This window comes from Vidua macroura, chromosome 11 (assembly GCF_024509145.1).
Source record: "Vidua macroura isolate BioBank_ID:100142 chromosome 11, ASM2450914v1, whole genome shotgun sequence".
NCBI lineage: Eukaryota > Metazoa > Chordata > Aves > Passeriformes > Viduidae > Vidua > Vidua macroura.
In genome coordinates this window covers 19614897-19633712 of record NC_071581.1, presented here as the reverse complement: position 1 = coordinate 19633712, position 18816 = coordinate 19614897, and the positions used below count along the sequence as shown (strand labels likewise).

The window sequence follows — 18816 nt, the reverse complement described above, 5'->3', positions numbered from 1 at the left end:
AATAGCCTTTAATAACACCATGCAAGGCCTTCACAAGGTAGGAAGGAAATGCTAATTGGTTTTATCCTTTTGTGAAGCAATCCATCCAAAGTTAATTAGAATAGGTTTACTTTTTCTTCACAGAAATAATCCATAGGAAAGACTGATGGGCAGAGCAAGCTGAGTCCTGCACAAAGGTGTAGGATTTAAGTGATTCCGAGCTGTGCTTCCAGAACTCCGTAGCCTTCAGGCATCTATCTGGTCTTTCTCTGTGGATGGCATAATTAGGGCTTGAGTGAAAACCTCAGTGGTGAAGCCTGATAAGAAGTTAATCTTGTGGACACCTCGTGGGCCTGGAGAGATGTGCCCCAACAGCCCAATTAGCAAAGGCTCCCTGTCCCAGGCTGTGCCACAGCCTTGCTCAGTGCTGATGAAAGCTGAGGAGCAGCAGCTCAGGGCTTCACCAGCCCCTCACAGCTCACAGGGGTGAGGAGCACCTGCATTTTGTCCCCATCTCACTTTTCCTGGTGACCTTCACACTCCCAGTGTGGCGTTTAAATCCCACAGATTCACACATCTCTCTGGAGACAGGATTCACCTCAGAGCCTTCAGCCACGCTGGCTACAGCCACGAGCCAAGGCTTTTTGGGGAGCCCCACAGGGGGTACCTGTCCACAGAACCTGAGGCCAGGTTTCTTGGACCCTCTGCCCGAGGCCAAGCAAACAGAATTTGTGTGAAAGCAAACAGAATTTGTGTGAAATCTGTGCCATCCCAACTGCAGAACCAAAAAGCATTACAGCAATCCCAGCCCCCTACAGCCATGCATGAGCAAAGTGAGATAATGATAAGGTTTGATTTCCCATCATCTCTAAAGAGCAAAGGAAAAAGTTCTTGGCTGTTGGGAAAGCACTGCAGATCTGGAAAAGAGACCTCTGCTTTACAAGCCAAAAGTCCTTTCTTTTATGGAAGGAAAGCACTTCCCTCATAGCCAAAGGAATGCTGAGGCACAGCATCCATGGACCCTACAAATTCCCCTTTCCATCTAGGGATATTAAAGAGCAAATCCCAGTTTCAAGAGGGATGCAGCTCATGGAAACTGCTGCTGAGAAATTGAAGTGGTTTCTCCAGACCAAGCGACTGTAGCGTGACTATGTTGGAAGGAGTTAATAGACACTGAAATTGTTTTATTAAGTAGATTTGCCAGAATTTACTGATTATCAAACCTCATTAGCCGGGGACTTGTACTCCATGTTCTTACCCAGTTGCTGCCTGCTGCCTGCTGGACACACGGAGGGATGCTGGAGAGATTATTTCTAAGCCCTTCCCCCTTCCCTCTCCCCTCCTCTTCCAGGACCACATCGACAGTCCCGGGGGAAAGAGAGGAGGGCCAGGGAGAGGGCAGGATCCACCAGCTCTCCCTCAGCATCTCCCACCAGGAAAGCCCAGGAGAGGAGCTGCCGCTCAGGACACCTTTGGGAGGGTCCCTTAGCACAACATATGCTACATCAACACCCACGGCTGCTTTCCCCTTCCAGGAAAGAGGAGAAGGAGGGAGAGGAAAGAGCTCCGGAGTGCTCCAGGGATTTTCCATGTAACCAAAAGCGGACGATGCCCCCGGGAGCCGCTGCCGGCCCCTGCTCCGTGTGCGGCAGGTGAGCATCACCTGCGGGGCAGCCCCGCGCCCGCCAGCTGCCCCTGCTCCGCTGGTAAGTCACTTCGGGAAACTTTCCTTGCACTTCGCTGCCTTGGGGTAAAAAAGTGCTTTTTGATCTCTAGGGACTACGGGCAAAACCAGGGGCTTGTCCCTGAAAGGAGAATTTAAATTTCAGTTCTCCGAGCTGAGAAAACACTTTCTGCCTGCTTATAACAAAGTTTTCTCCGCGGTGAGCAAAGGTCCCCTCTAACTCCTCAGTAATTTGCAGTGGCACGAGGTCGGGTTGATCAGAACAGTAATGATTTAGACAGAATTTAAGGCATTTTTAAACCTCTCCCAGTTAATCCCTGCAATCCCCCCGAGAGGCAGGGCAGAACGGGCGTGCAGCGAGAGTCGGAGGAATCACGATCTGAGCAGTCCCGTTAAAGCAATTAGAACTCGCATCCAGCTGCTGGCAGGTAATTGACCACTCTCTCGCTAATAACCATTAAGCAGCTTAGTTGAGTTATCGCATGGTTAGGGTGTATAGAAATAAGAAAGCGAAGCGACAACGACCGGAAAATAAGGATCTAGCGGTGCCCAGACCTGCTCGGAGAAGAGCCCGAGGTGCTCCCGTTGGGATTTACAGGCGGCCGAGCCTCGGTGATAATTATGAATGAGGCTGTGGCTCTGCTCCGTGCCTGTGTTGCCAGACAACCAATGAGGCTGCAAAGCAAAGCTCATTCACGGGCTGCAGGTTTCAGGGAGAAGCACAGAGGTGACTTCTACTTACAAAACAGGCACTCACTGATTTCCTGAATGAGGAAAGTGGTTGGAAACTCCTTGTCTCTTGCAGTAACCTCTGCTATGTTTTCTCCTCCTCCCTGTACCTTCTGGCTGACAGATCCCCCTGCTCTGATGCCGTTCTGGATGTCCCGGTGAGAACTCTTAGAGATGCCTATTCTCTCCAGAGGCAGTGACCAAGACTATAGCAACATTAGCTACAACTCCTGCAATTCCTTGAGCCACTTGCTTCCCATCTGCGTGGAAACCCCTTCTGTCAAGGGGGTCCATTACCAGAGAGCCAGGAGGATTTACCACCCTGACCAAGTGTCTGCAGTCGATCTGAAGACAGAGATCATGATCAACGTTGGAGGCATCAAGTACCTGCTGCCCTGGAGTACTTTAGACGAGTTTCCCCTGACCAGACTGAGCAAACTAAAGCTTTGCAGCAGCTATGAAGAAATCATCCAGCTGTGTGACGATTACGATGAGGACACCCACGAGTTCTTCTTTGACAGGAACCCCAACGCTTTCGGGATGATTGTCAGCTTCCTAGCAGCGGGGAAGCTGATGCTCTTGAGAGACATGTGTGCCTTGTCTTTCCAGGAGGAGCTGAGGTACTGGGGCATTGAGGAATCCAACCTGGAGAACTGCTGCTTTCGGAAGCTGTTCCAGAAGCTGCAGGAGCTGGCCGAGATCCGCAAAGAAGAGGAGCTCCGGAGGAGCAAGGAGGCTTCGTGTGTCTTGGATGAGAAAACCAGATTTGGGCAGTTCATGAACAGACTCAGAGATATGGTGGAAAATCCCCAGTCAGGACTGCCAGGCAAAGTCTTTGCTTGTCTCTCCATCCTCTTTGTGGCCACCACAGCTGTCAGCCTTTGTGTGAGCACAATGCCAGACTTAAGAGCTGAAGAAGACAGGGTAAGTGAGTCCTTCTTAACTGGTCTAACCACAGAACTGAAGGCACAGTCTGGGACAGAAAGAGCAGCTATGACTCAAATTAGTTCTATCATTTTCAAGTGATATCATGTTAAGGATAATGGGAACAGATATTATACTGATTTTTAGCTACAATACAAGAAAGCTTTTGGACAGAGCAGATATTTCAGCTCTCCAATATAGGATGGTTTTTTCTTCTTGAGAGGCAGCTGCCAGTGTAAGATTAACTTGTTAGCACTGACTCTCAAACTGACATTGTGGAGTTTCCAAGATGCTTCACTCTCTAGTTACAGGCAATCTTTCCTTTGGACACATCAGCTACAGAAATATTTTCCTCTGACATCTTTACTTTTAAAACAGCTGGGTGTCTTCCCTTGTGATAAAACTTTCAGATGCTTAAAGAGGGAGAAATATTCATTAATTTTTATATGTTATATTTCAGTAGTTGCATAAAGATTGAAGGATGAGAGGCAGATGAAGTATTTTTGCACATACTGATACATAAAAGCTGTGCCTCCAAAAAATCATAATTCCATGCTAAGAGAATTCCGTATTTGCCCCATGTATATGTACATATTGTAGGAGCAATACCAAGCACTATCTGAACTGCTAACTGCATTTAAACCCTTCTCAAAGAACTCATCCACATTAATTCAGGGCAAATAAATCAAGTCTGTATCACACATGAAAGATCTTCTCTATAACATTACCATAAATACTTCAGCATTTAAAAGATTTATTTTTGTAATAATAGACCAGAAGAAAAGTAAAAAACCCAAAGTTATTTCAGATGTGGTAACATCCAAATTCATCAAATAACCTTGACTAATCTCTATAATGGATCCTGCACTTCATTTGCAAATTGCCCTTCCAGAAGTGCTGAGGAAATCTATGTCAAATAAACCCCTTGCCCCAACCCCTGCTGTAAGTCAAGACACTCAGAGTGTCATACATTGATGAATAAAGTCATTTTTACATTTATAGCACAACCTGATGTGCACAAGATAAAAATCTGTATCTATCTTACTGGTCAAAGCAGCCTTGTCATGGTTAAAATATGCCCTGATATTTGATGTCTGAGTAAAGCTGAGGACTGCACAGGAGGCTGAAATCTAAGATAATTCCCTTTTCCATTTTAACCCCTTGGATATTGACTTCAATTTGCCCAGGAAGGCTCCAACCTGTCGGGAATAAGCCTGGTGCTTTTGCAGCCTTCCTCAGCTATTCTATTACTTTTTGGCTGAAAAAAGGAAAAACTGTGATCACAGGAAAAACTGTTAACACTGTTCCAATGCTTCTTCCAAGGAAGCATTTTAAATATAGAGCATCCTTCTTCCATCTCAATGTACAAACATTACAAACTCTGCTCCAGCAAGTGCTTCCTACTAACTTTGTTAATGGAAATGGCTTGATGCTTTTTATCTTCATTTCCCAACCATGGCAGAAAAAAGCTTTGATAAATAAGTCCCATGTAAAAGAACCAGCACATGAGCCCAGCTCTGCTGGGTGTAAGAGGTTGTGTGTTTAAAAAATAAATTACTAAGTTAGAAAGAAAAGCATGCTGAGGGTTATAAGTGTGTCTGGGAGCTGCAGTTCCTGGATTTCCTATAAAACAAGGATGACATTACTACTTAGAGATTTGCATATATATCAGTACTTTAAAAACAAGCAAACTGCATTGAAACAAGCTCAAAAGATGGATTGTTGAAAGTGCAGGGGAGAGGATGAAGGATGAACTTGAGGAAAGGACCACATTTGTCCAAATATTTGGAAACATTGCATAATTTACACTTACAGCAGCAGCCTAATGCACTTTGTCATTGTGCCCCAGAACACAGAGTATTAAAAGTCCTGTTCTGTGAATTATGTGATGTTCTGCCATAGGAAACATAGGGGAATATACGAGACAAAATATACTCATGCCTTGTGGAAAAGCAGAGACTCTGAACTACTAACAAGCAGTTTTGGCATCCCTAAATTTCCATCCCTAAAGTCTTAGCCTGCAACAACTAAAATTTCCTTACTGGGATCTCAAAAGAATATTGTAACAAGAGCTGGACAAATAACTCCATGAAATTAATTGACTAAAATTAGTATTTATTGGCTGCAGCTGAGTCATACCTAGCAAAATCAACTCTCCATTGATTTGTAACTCAGAACTGACCTCAGAGAGTGATTCCAAGATGGGGCCACCTTTACCAGCAACCTGAAACAGGCATTCAGGACCTGAAATTTTGCTTTTAGGGCTGAACACAAAGATGATTCGATATCTGTTGCTCAGTGACAGAAAACAGTTGAATTCCTTCACAAAAGTTTCTGAACAACCTGAAATTCCACACCTGAATTCAAAGATGCCATATTGTGAGGTTTAGTCAATTCTGAGTCAAAGCTTGGCAAAAGCTCTGAGGTAAATGTCCTCAAAAGTACTGCAAGGATCCCTTTTCCAATGTCACTAACACTGGAAATTGAATTTATCCATACTACCCATTCTGAAAAACAGACAAAAAAAGGCTTTACCTCTGCTGCATATGTACCACTCTAGGGTCCTGTTCCTCCTCACCACAGCCACATTAAGAGAGTGAAAACTGGCTGGACTCCAGCTCAAGAAGGATCAGAGTCAAAAAAAAAAAAAAAAAAAAAAAAAAAAAAAAAAAAAAAAAAAAAAGCAAAACAATGCAAGGTGACTTCCACTTCACTCACTTGGCTCAGAGGCTGCTGATCCCACCCTGCAGGCACAGCAGATCCCTGGTCCTTCGCGCAGCTGCTGAGCCAGGTCTGCTCAGAAGGGAGCAAAGAGCAGGCAGAAGAGCAACCAGGAGTCCTCGGCATGCGAGGGAAAGTGAAAACTCGGGTCTGTCTCCGGGAGAGGGATGGCAGGGAGCCAGCAGAGAGCATCTGCATCGGGGAAACCCAGTCACCCTGGCAACCAGAGGGGAGGGAAGGAGCCAGCGCCAGGGGCAGCAGAGGGGGCGGGAGGGGGAGCTTGGAGTCGGGGATGCAGCTGACAGCGAAATAAAGGAGGAGTTGTTATAACTGATACACTCCAGAATGTGCCAAATGCCATTTAGGAACCTCCCCATGAAAAAAAAAAAAAAACCCACCCAGATTTGGGCAAATAAGTAAGTTGATATTATATATGGACATGATGTGAATCCCAGCCCAGAGAGAGCAGTCCCAGGTGAAGGGTGAGCAAAAAGTTCAGCAAAAATGTGGAGCAGCAAAGGAACAGCTCTGGTGAGCTCAAGTTTGAGTCTGACAGTGAAATAAATATACAAAAGGTTTTATTATTTGTGAGGCGAAGGAAAGAGGAGTCATCAGTAACAAGGTTATGTTAGTGAGGAATAAAACAACAGAATGATCACATTTTCCAGTGGAAATATATCCTTGTCCATGATATTTGCATCAGTTCTTTATGGAGCTCAAACTGTCTGGTAAAAAAGCAGATTTAATATCATCAATGTGCAGTAATCAAGGCATGTAAAGATAGGAAAAAAGGCATATTTAGAGGTGAGGAAATCTGTTATTGATCTGAACAGGCAGCCTGAGAGAACTACAAATCTGAGCTGGAGACCAAGCATACAGGATAGGAAAGCTGAAGTGACAAAATTCACCAGTATTACCCTCAAATGAAGAAATTCAGATCACCCCACTAGAGACAGGACAGAAATCCCATCAAAGCTCCCCAAAAGTCCCAGTCCCACATAAGAGTTGCAATCAGGATCTAAGAGGGGTCACTGAAACAGCCACTGCTCAGCACATCCAACTCAAAGGGAAAAAAACATCATTACACCAGAAAACTGTGGGATAAAACCACTGCATAAGGGCCTGGAGAGGGAGAGCACTCTGAAGTACTCTTGGGACTTTCCTTGGGATGAGATATTTCATTTAATGAGTCCCTAAAATTGGCATCCCCTAGAGAAATGACTCAGCAGAAAGGCTACAGCAAGGTCTCTTCTTAAGGAAGGCAGCAAATTAAGGTCAGGGAGAAGAAAACCCCCAGATATTTCCATTCCCCGACCTTGTTACTGCTAATTCTTGTGTTTGCTCTTAACTGACCTTGAGAAGCTTGGAATTGCTTTAGGTATTTTATAGGACCTAAAGAAACAAAATCATCATAAGCTGCAACCACTGTTGTTTCATGTGAAGTTTTTATCCTGAAACACAGAATACTCATTTTCAAAAAAGCTTCTTTCCCTGGGATCATTTGATTATGTGAAAACCAAGTTCCTTTTAAAAGAGTAAGTTTCTAGTCTCTGGTTGCACTTAGAATCCAGAAAACACGAACAGATGAGGAGAACCCAGTACTTAACATATAGAACCACTTTTAAATTATTTTTTATATTCTACATCATTATTCTGGAGGCCCTGATTAGTTTTTTAATGCTTGATGTTGCTGAAGGTTTCTGTATGATGCTAAAGACTATTTGGCTTGCACACTGGGAGAAACTGCCAAGAAACAGGTTTTCTTTAAAACTGGAATAATTTTACTTTATGGGGGAAAAACCCAATTTATTTGCCTTACTGTGAAGAGAAAGAAAATGTAATGCTCATTTAAAGTGTAATACTATAAAGGCATATGTGTACATGCCTATCTATAAATACACTGCTATATACATATGACTTGAAATTACTTGGAAAAAAATGAAGCTGGATGTGCTTTGGCTTTATTGCATCTGCTCAAGCACTTTATTCTGGGTTCTTATCAGGTCACTTTCTGCAGACAATCCCTGTCTTAAATTGTCCAAGCATCCAGTGCAATTCTGATTTTTTTCTGACCATTTTCATCAGTGAGGAAAGTAGGAAAATGTGCTTCACTGGAGCACCAAAAACCTCCTGGTCTGGGTGTACTCAGCACAGTGAAACCCAGCTATTTGTGTGCTTCATGGGATGAATTAGTAAAATGAATAATGATTGAAGAAAGGTTAAATAAGAAGTCATTAAACAACAGAAAGCAGAATATTCAGGCCTGGGACTTTGATATATATTTATGAATCATTGCTTTATGGGATCTGCCTTTTTTTTGAGGCCAGAAACACCGGGAGCTTTGAGCTTGAAATTGCACCGTCACGTTAAGACCCTGATTTCAGAGTTCCACATTATCAGTGACCATTTCCCAGGCATCCACCCCCAGAACTGCACAATTCAGCACTGAGTCTGTTATGTACAGCACTGATAAAGTTCATATCACTGGAGCCCTGCTCTGCACAGCCAAAAGGGCACTGCAGGGGTGGTCACTGCTGACCATCTGTGCCCCAGCTCACCCCCGCTGCCACACAAAATCAGTGTCTGCACAAACTCTGACCCTTCAGGGAGGGAAAGGAGCCTGCCTGGCTTTCCAAAGCCAGTGTCCAGTGTTCAGAAAGCACAATTAGACATTATTTGTTTGCCTTATGTCTGTCCCCTCTTGGCTGTGTCCCAGCAGTGCTAAGGCTCTGAGCTTTGCACGCCATCCTGGGGGGACCCCCAGCTGTTCCAGCTGTTCCAGCTGTTCTGCACTAGGCACTGCACCAACAGCTGTGCAGTGGCCAGCACGTGTTCCTCACTGGGAATCAGGATTTCTTTCCCTGCTGTTGCTTTCAGGGCTGTAACAGTTACAAAAGCCTGTTCACTCCCCTCACCTGGCTCTCCTCAAGGGGCTCAGCACAGGTGAGTGTTCAATGAATGCCCATTTTGGGAAGACGGGTGTTGCCTTTCACAGAGGCACTCCATCTCTGGGAAACTCTGAAACTAATTTATCCTCCAAGTTTGTGCCATTCACATTCTCTGTGACAGAGAGACACAATTCTGTCTCTCAGGAGAAGCACAGAGACAAGAAGAGAAACCAATCTTTATCTCTGCCCCTTTGTTTTCCCCATGTGGAATGTGGTGTGGAGATTGTTCACCTGCAGTGATTGCTGGGTTGGATTCTGGTGAAGGTTGTTTGGGGTCAGTGACCAGTGGGATCCAGCTGTGGCTCGGGCTCTCAGCAGAGTCCCGGTTTGAGTTAGAGAGGTGAGTAAGAAGTGAGTGTGTAGAACAGGATAGTGTCTCTTTAAATAGTATATGAATGTAATAGAGTATAGTTTTAATAAAGCTATCCTTCAGCCTTCTGATCTGGAGCCAGACATCAGCATTTCTTCCCTGAGTCAGGGTCGCTGCATTTTTACTATACAAGTTCCTTCCCACAGTGTCAGCCCCTCTCAATAGCACCAGTATCTTCCCTTAAAACAGATTCGGGACCCTCTGTACTCCAGAGTTACAATAAGAAGGAATTTCTGCTCCAAAGAATTTACAATCCAGTGAGAAAAGAAACAAAGAAACAGTAACAGGCAAAATACTTTGACCAGCAGCAAAACTGTCAGTTGAAGGTTATCCTCCCAAGTCCAGATAAATTCCTTGTCATTTTGACTATACTGCTCTTCACAGTTACAAAATTGTCTGTTAGATTCCTTGCCAGAAAAACAAGAAAAAGTTTACTCTTTCACATCTTTCTGCTAACACCAACACTTTGGAGTCACCAACTGGTTGAAATCAAAATCAGATTCTTCAGACTGACTCTCACAGTGTTTGCAGACTAAAGTTTAAAACTTAATTGTAACATTTTATTTTAGGTACACTTCTGCCCCAGAGGGGATAATTATTTGTTGGACACAGAGCATTAATTTCTTTCTCTGATCTTTCTAATGTCCACATTAATAAAATACCATTATCAGTTTAGTTTCCTCAAATGCTGTAGTTGTAGTAATTGTTTTCCTAAGTCCAAGCTTCTTTTCCACCAAGTAGAACAAGTTGGAATTCACTGTGTTCTCAGAATACACAGCACTGCTTTAACAAGCTCATCATTCCCTAAATCAGGTTAGAGTCTCTTTCTCAGCAGGCTGTAACCTTCTGGTTTTATTGCATCAGGCTGAAACCATAAATCCAAGTGCTGATGTGATCCATAACACAGGGTTTTCAAGCTCTCCCTCCCCATCATTTGATTCAGCAGAGCGTGGTTTAATTATTCAAATAGCAGCGTCAATGCGGCCGCAGTGATTCAGCACTACCTGCAGCACTGCAGCTGCATCCCGGAGCTCAGGTATGCAGGGAACACAGATTGGCACCACATTTCCTAACCAAGCCATCACTTCACAGCCAAAAGGGATTTCTGCCCTGTATCTGTTCATTTCCTGCTGCCAACGGGATAAGAACAGCTTGGAGCCAGCTGGGTAGCTCAGTTCCCTACACCCAGGTCTTGCTCTGCCTCTGCTCCTTCCTAACCCTTCTCTAGACTTGCAGCCTCCTCTGTATTCCCACTGCCTTGGGTCTGTGGGAAGAACCAAAGCTTGTTTCTCACCATCCCATTAGTTTGTATTTTTCACACAGAGGGAATTGCTCAGGGACAAGCTCTAGACCAGGATGCACTGCCCAGGTGTCACTGAGAAATGCAAAAAGCTGGAAAACAGCCCCCCACCCAGGAAATGGCAACCTTGGGCTTAGGGAGGGGAATTCCTGCTGGTTTTACTTCCAAATCCTGCACCTAGAGGGCTGGCTGATTTTGGCCAAAGGGCCAGGCTGCAGGAAGAGCAGTCTTGCCGGGATAAGTGCTGGACAGCACAGGCTGGCAGAAGGCAGGTCAGGAGCTGCAGGACAGGCTGATCCCATCTGCTGCCACTCTGGTGGACACTGGCCTCTGTCCACAGAGCAGTGTGTGCATCACAGGAAGGATCTGAGCAGCAGCTTGACTGTGCCAAACAAAACCTGCCCCTGCCAGGATAAATTTAGCAGATGTGAACCGTGACCTTGCATCAGCCACGGAGCCAGGCACACTCCTGGTGTGAACGGTGACATTCTGGCAGCCTGTCCTTCCACTGCAGAGGGATGAGAAGGTGCAGGTCCTGTGTTCAGGGAAGCTCCTCTAGGACTCCAAGAGGATGGAGCATATGCTCTCTGAGCTCCTTCCCTGCCTGGTTCTGGCTCCATTAGGGGTGGGTCACTGAGCACAGGGCAGCTTTCCTCTGGAGCAATCACTGCTGCAGCTCAGGCAGAGCTGGCTGGGAGCAGGGCTCAGATCCTTTCAGCCCATTGCTCATTTGTTTTATGATGATGAGCCAGCTGGTTCCCATAAACATGCCCTGGGAATAACAGTGTTTGCATGCAGGGGTTCAGTCATGACTTCTAGCTGGGTTCAAGGACTTCTATCAGCTTGGCTTCATAAATAACATGAGATTCCTTTCTCACAAGTGTGCTGTGTAAGCAACACATATACCTTGTGCTGAGGTACATATTGATTTCCACTCCAAAGCTCTGGAAATATGACATTATTCTGAAATAATCCAGATACTGATCAAGCCGTGCTTATTAGCAAAGTGTTCTACAAGCATTGGAGGAACTTTTGCTATTTAACTTGGGAATAAATCATTTGACACAATAGATCAATTGCTATTTAACTTGGGAATAGATCATTTGAACTTTTGCTATTTAACTTGGGAATAGATCATCAAGAAACACTTGGAATCACTGACACCATCCTGAGCAGAGCTCCCTGGCAAGCACATGAAGGAGATCACAGGAAATGCTGTAGTTTTGCTTATCTCCTGGACCCCTTTTTATAGATTGTGGGAAATCCCAAATTACACACCACAGAAAACAGGCTCAGACTGCTGCCAATAAACTTCCACTTAGAGTCAATCACACCCAGGGCAGAAGGTTGGTACCTATCCAATTTTATCCTCACACAGCTGCAGCTGCACTCCCAACATGAGGGAAATAACAGGATTTCTTCCCTCATTGTACTTCAGATTAAGAGGGAATAAAGGGTAAATACCCACCAAAAGGTATTGGGGTAAATCTCTGGCAGTAGGAAACTCATTGGTGGATTAGGTTTTCAGCTGATTCAGAACAAGTTTGCCAAAGCATATTTTAATTGTCAATTGTCTTAGAGGGCAGACAGGTGGGACACAGAGCAGACCCTGAAGGAGCAAGAGGAGTTCCTTGGTGGTGTCATACAGTTATTCAATAATAATAAAGGTTTTCCTTGTCTACAAAAAAAAACCAGCATCTGGAAACCAGCATGGATAGATGAGATATATTCTGCAGGGGAAATTCTGATTCAGTCTTCCTGGGCATAACTAAAATTATTGATGCATGTAAAGATATTATTTTCACTGTATGAGATTTGTACCTGTTGTAAGTTAGGCTAGTGCTGCATAACCCTGGAATCTGATTTTTTTTTTTTTGTTTTGTTTTCCTAGATGTCATTACACTTTAATCAATGTTTCCTGCCAAACTAAGAGGCTGGGAAATTTATCTCTTTTTATCTTGTGAGTGGCACATATCTCAAGCGCATTTAGCTGGAATTCACAATTAATGAATAAATTGCTTTTTTGCTGCTCCATCCCTGAAAGTATCCAAGGCCAGGTTGGACAGGGCTTGGAGCAACCTGGTTTAAGGGTTTAAGATGGGTTTAAGGTCCCTTCTACCCAAACCATTCTGGGATTCTGTGAGTGGAAAACAGAAGCCAGGAGAGCTGCCTTGGGCACCTGTTTCCTCTGGCTGTTGAGGGAACTGGGTTAACTGGACTCAGTACTGCTCTTCCCCTGTTTTATTATGAACCTGCAGGTTTTTTCCTATTTAAAGATAATTTAACAGAAATATCCTAAAATTAGCAATCTCACTGTAACACCATCAACTCCAGCACATAAGAGAACATGAAAAACAAGCCACTCTCTTATACATCAGAGGGGGATAATCAAAAGGAAGCTTGAATTTTTGACTATCTCTGGTGGTAGAGGAGTTTGAAACAACTCCTTTGCATCTTTGAGGTAGTTTATAAATCTAAGAAACCACTCAATATTTCAGACACCAGGCTCAGTATATATCTTTTTATACACTAAATATTGTTTCATTCATTGCTGAGCCAAATGCTCATTTCATACAGAAGATCAATACCAGGCACTCATTACATTTATATCATAGGGTGTAGAATTTCTGCTGGAGGCAAGTTCCATAAATCCTGATAAATTCTTGCATTGTTGAAAAGTAAATCTGCAGGATGAATAAAGTATAAAGAGTTACATACTCACTGCTGGGCCCTGTCATAACTGTTCTCCCATCAAAGTCAGTGACAGGTTGAGTACAGATTGATGTCAGATGGTTTGGTTGAAAAAGCCCTCCCAAAATATGCTGTGGTCAGTTATAAATAAAACCTCATCTTCCCCCTCTTGCTCACAGTCAGCAACACCCCAGCTTGGAGCTTTTAGAGCTCCCACTCCACCATGAGCAAACTGCAGGAGGAGGAGAAGGAGCTCAGTGAAAATTTGACTCAAAGATCTGGAAATAAAACCCCAGAATTCTCCTCTAGTTAACTTTGAGGTCAAGTGAGGGAGTTTGTTGTGGTTTGTGTTGGCAGGTGCTGAACACTAGGATATCCAAATGTGTCTGGTTTGCTCAGAAAGAGGAATTGTACAGAAGCTGTTGTGGCACAGAGATTTCTTTATCTGACATTTACACAAAAAAGGCTTGCATGGGTCAGGGTATTTGGGCAGTACTGAAAGTAACTAATGAGAATGTGGTGGCAAAAAAAATTGAAATCTCCCACTGACACAGGGGCATCAGTGTTTTGGTGAGAACAGAGCTTTGAAGTCAGTGTGCTCTGTCTGATCTTTGGACAACAGTTCTGAGAGCAACATAAAACACTGAGCTGTAAAAATCCTCAAAACTACTGGGAGAAACAGAAATTGGCTTTGGTGATTGATATTTCCTTCTCTACCCCCTCTTATTTGTTGCTTTTGAAAAAGGTATTCAAAAGGATGAAGAATGTTTGACGAGACTGACATTAGAGAGGGATATTCTATATAAATCAAGTCAGGTGCATTCCATAATATATACAAATGTTTCTAATATATAAAATGTTCACATGCAAACTCTTGGGATGAAATACATCTCCCAGTGTGAAGGCAATGAGCATGTTCTCATTATGCTGACAGCATAAATTGCCTTCACTAAGTAAATATAAATTTCCATAGGGAATACTGAGGTCACTGAGGGTGGCAAGAATTAAAAATCTCCCAAACAGTCTCTACATTGCTACACCTTGAAATTTCAGGCTCAGTTCAAAAGACAGCTTACATCTTAATGGTTAAACCTTCCAGCAAACAAAATTTCTTTCCTTCTCTTTTCTAAGGAAAGAATAGGGAAAACCTCATGATGATCTGAGAGCAACCTCACCTGCAAATGTCTAGAGGCAAATAAATAACAGATGTACTGGAAATTCAGCCCAGCTAACAAAAAAAATAAACAAATCTTGATGGGAGCAATGAATAATTCAGAGGCCCCATCACTGGAGTGACCAGAGGCAGGTTTGTGCAGAGTCTAGGCTGCACTGTACAAATAATTCAGGGCTCAGAAAGAGTGAGCACTGCACAACACAACACAACACAACACAACTGCTGATTGCAGGCAATCTCATCAAGCCCAGTCAGCAGCTCTGCAAGCATCAATGTGCTCCAGCTCTGACTGCAAATGGAGCCACAGCCTGACCCTGCATGCAGAGCCCTGGCAGGGCCAGGCCTTCATCAGCTTCTGTGGTGTTTCATTTTAGGGGTAAAATATGGACTTGGCAGCTTACTCTGCAGAAAGGAAAAATCCCCAAATGGTGCTACAGAGCTAAATTGTTCTGAGGGTTGGGCAGGGTAAAACTCACTCCTGAGGGGGAACCTCTACTGGCCAATTCTATAACACAAAAAGACTTGTTACTCTCAAGTGCAGCAGAAACTGTGAGTTATTCAGTGTTGTAAAAAGTCTGCCGTGACTCCATTTTCTTCATGTGGGAAAAGCCAATTTTTTATTCACACAACTCATTTTATACAGTTTTTACAGACTTTGTGGGCAACTTTAATTTGTTGATAACTTTCTTGTCAGTTACTGTATTGGTTAGTAAAAGGTATTTTACTTGTCCATCAAATCTCTCTATTCTTGAATTGTTTACATATTTTCTTCACTGATTCTCATGGGACAGATCTTATTGTTTATACAGGTGCACTTGTTTTTCACCCTAGAAATAGATTGCTGTGTTGATGAACTCTCATTTTCAAGATGTTTCCACATGAGAACTTGCAAAGTACTTAGCTGCATTAAGAAGTAGTGACAGGCCAGCTATTAATTTAATAGGGCAGGCCTGATTTTATGAAGCTTTTCATTTATAATTTTTCTACCTGTCTGCAGCATTCAGGACTTAGAACCTGCATGCCAGGACTTTATAAATAGATGAGTTGCATTCCAGTAGGCTGGAAGAAGCAACACAGTAAAATGAGGGAGGTATTTAGATCTGTTTGTTCAGCTATTTTGTGTGCTCAATATTCTCTGTGGAACCGAAGGACAGCTGCCACACTACCTGTGAGCTGGGGTTTGTTTATCTCTGCTACCAGTGACTCAGGCAGATCCATATTGCTTCACCCCTCAGTGTTTTTGGATGCTGGTTCACAGGCTGTTCTTTTGTTTATTTCCCACTCTGTTTTGTGGCAGGGCGAGTGTTCCCAGAAGTGCTATTACATCTTCGTCATCGAGACCATCTGCGTGGCTTGGTTCTCCCTGGAGTTCTGCCTCCGCTTCATCCAGGCCAGGAGCAAGTGTCAGTTCTTCAAAGGACCCCTGAACATCATTGACTTCTTGGCCATTTCCCCTTACTACGCCTCCCTCATCTTCTCCGAGGACGACTCCAGCGAGGAGGAGGACAGGCCGAGCAGCAACACGTACCTGGAGAAGGTGGGCTTGGTGCTACGGGTTTTACGTGCCTTGAGGATCCTCTACGTCATGCGCCTTGCCCGGCACTCCCTGGGCCTGCAGACCCTGGGCCTCACCGTGCGCAAGTGCACGCGGGAATTCGGGCTGCTGCTGCTCTTCCTGTGCGTGGCCGTCACCCTCTTCTCCCCCCTGGTGTACCTGGCCGAGAACGAGTCGGGCAGGGTGCTGGAATTCACCAGCATCCCCGCCTCGTACTGGTGGGCCATCATCTCCATGACCACCGTGGGCTACGGGGACATGGTGCCGCGGAGCGTGCCGGGCCAGATGGTGGCTCTCAGCAGCATCCTCAGCGGGATCCTCATCATGTCCTTCCCCGCAACCTCGATATTCCACACCTTCTCCCACTCCTACTCTGAGCTGCGCAAGGAGCACGAGCGGCTGCAGTCGCGGCTGAGCCGGGCGAAGAGCGCCAATCGCTCCGGGGAAAGTGACACCTTCAACGAGACGGACAGCCTGGTCCTGGAGGGACAGGCCTCCCCCATCAAATACATCTACACGGGGAACTGAGCCTGGAAACCCCACCAAATACATCTACACAGGGAACTGAGCCTGGAAACCCCACCAAATACATCTACACAGGGAACTGAGCCTGGAAACCCCACCAAATACATCTACACAGAGACCTGGGCCTGGAAACCCCACCAAATACATCTACACAGGGAACTGAGCCTGGAAATCCCACCAAATACATCTACACAGGGACCTGGGCCTAGTGCTCCCCATCAAATACATCTACACGGGGAACTGAGCCTGGAAACCCCACCAAATACATCTACACAGGGAACTGGGCCTGGAGACCACATCAAACACATCTACACAGGGAACTGAGCTTGGAAACCCCATCAAATACATCTAAACAGGGAAACTGAGCCTGGAGACCCCATCAGACACATCTAAACAGGGACCTGGGCCTAGTGTTCCCCATCAAAAACACCTACACAGGGAACTGAGCCTGGAGACCCCATCAAATACATCTACACAGGGACCTGGGCCTAGTGGTCCCCATCAAATACATCTACATGGGGACCTGGGCCTGGAGACCCCATCAAACACATCTACACAGGGAACTGAGCCTGGAAACCCCACCAAATACATCTACACGGGGAACTGAGCCTGGAATCTCCCACCAAATACATCTACACAGGGAACTGAGCCTGGAAACCCCACCAAATACATCTACACAGGGAACTGAGCTTGGTATCCCCCATCAAACACATCTACATGGGGAACTGGGCCTAGTGTTCCCCATCAAACACATCTACACAGGGACCTGAGCCTGGAGACCACATCAAACACATCTAAATAGGGACCTGGGCCTGGAGACCCCATCAAAGACATCTACACAGGGACCTGAGCCTGGTGTCCCTATCAAACACATCTACACAGTGAACTGAGCCTGGCCTGGGCCGTTCCCAAAACCACTGACAGAAACATGCACATGTGTGCATCAGCAAAATACACAAAGCAAAGCAACAGCATAGGTTCCAGTGCTCCCCTCTCTCCTGGCATCGGTGTAAGCAGCAGCCAACCCAGCAGAGCCAGCTCCAAAAAACCCCCATGGAGCTGGAGGCTGGGAGAATGTAAAAATGTCAGAGTTTATTCACTGATAAATGCTCATCCTTCTCTATGACTACTAAGAATAAACTTTGTCTCTACCACTCATGCATTTTGCTGAATACCTAACACTGAATGAGTAACAGACAAACCAGCTTCTGTTGGCACAGACACACTTGTTATTTTATTTGCCTTTGAGTTTCCAGTGTTCTTGCAATGAATATCCTGAGCCAGGCGTTAGGACACGTTCTTTCAGGGCTACACACCAGTGTGGTTATCCACAGCTCATCCACCAGGCATACAGACACAAATCCAAATTCTGTATTTAAAGCCAGTAACAAGCTTAAAATAAAACCGCTGTATGTGACAGCTTTCAAAGTTTGCCTGCAGCCAGATGATCAATCTGTACCTAACAAATTGCACTGCTTTGTATAAAACACATACTGTTTGCAAGAGCATTTGCTTGAAATGCAGTTGTGGTCTGCAGACTGTAAACATATCATACTAGACAGCAAAAGTCTTCAAAAACTTCTTTTTCATATAATTATTAAAAATAAAAATGAGGAATAAAAAAAAGCTCAAGCTTACTGACCATATCAAACAGCCTTGGTGTTATATTTTGTGTTGAATGGTGACAGGTTTCTCTGGAAGAAAGAGAAAAAATAGACTTTTTGAAAAAGAGATGATAGCTCAGAAGTATCCAAAGGTATAAATAGTAAAGAATGAGGGGAATGATTGCCAGAGAGGCAGTGGGAGTGATTTTCTGGTGGAAATGGAAGATGCCCCTTTTGGGATACCCATGTACAGCCAGGAGGAATCAACAGGGCTTTGCAGAGGTCAGCAATCTCCTTTAAGGACAGACTGGATGGTTTTGCACAATGTGACCCTTCAGATGGTGTGAGGGTGCTCAGTGAATTCCACGCAGGTCACAGAGGCCAGGTGTGCACAGACACCTGTGTGTTCAGGGCCCATGCCAGCCACAGTGACAGCCCTCTTGATCCCCACAGGGCTCTGACACGCTGAATTTCGGGAATGTATTTAAGCACTGAGATTAATCAAGGCCTAAATTAGTTTTTAATCAGATTTCCAGCTTTCATTACTCCATTTCTTAAATCTTGCCAAGGTCCCCATGTCCTTGTGATGGGGCAAAGCTCAGTGAAGGAGCA

The 18816-nt window shown here is 44.7% G+C and overlaps 2 protein-coding genes across 3 annotated transcripts in view; one reads left to right on the top strand and one right to left on the bottom strand.

Annotated features, from left to right (window-relative positions):
• The window catches only part of CDH13 (cadherin 13), a 748238-nt gene that overhangs the window by 14586 nt on the left and 714836 nt on the right, over nt 1–18816 (bottom strand). The gene's annotated exons all lie outside the window — the stretch shown is intronic.
• Nucleotides 1372–16897, top strand: KCNG4 (potassium voltage-gated channel modifier subfamily G member 4). Of its 2 annotated transcripts, none has more exons than XM_053987833.1 (3): nt 1372–1631; nt 2517–3316; nt 15818–16897. In XM_053987833.1, exons 2-3 carry the CDS (start codon nt 2567–2569, stop codon nt 16601–16603), a joined length of 1536 nt encoding a protein of 511 aa, XP_053843808.1. In that variant the 5' UTR covers nt 1372–1631; nt 2517–2566; the 3' UTR covers nt 16604–16897. The 2 variants fall into 2 exon arrangements, with proteins under 2 accessions (XP_053843808.1, XP_053843807.1); XM_053987832.1 differs by having other exon boundaries at nt 1372–1685.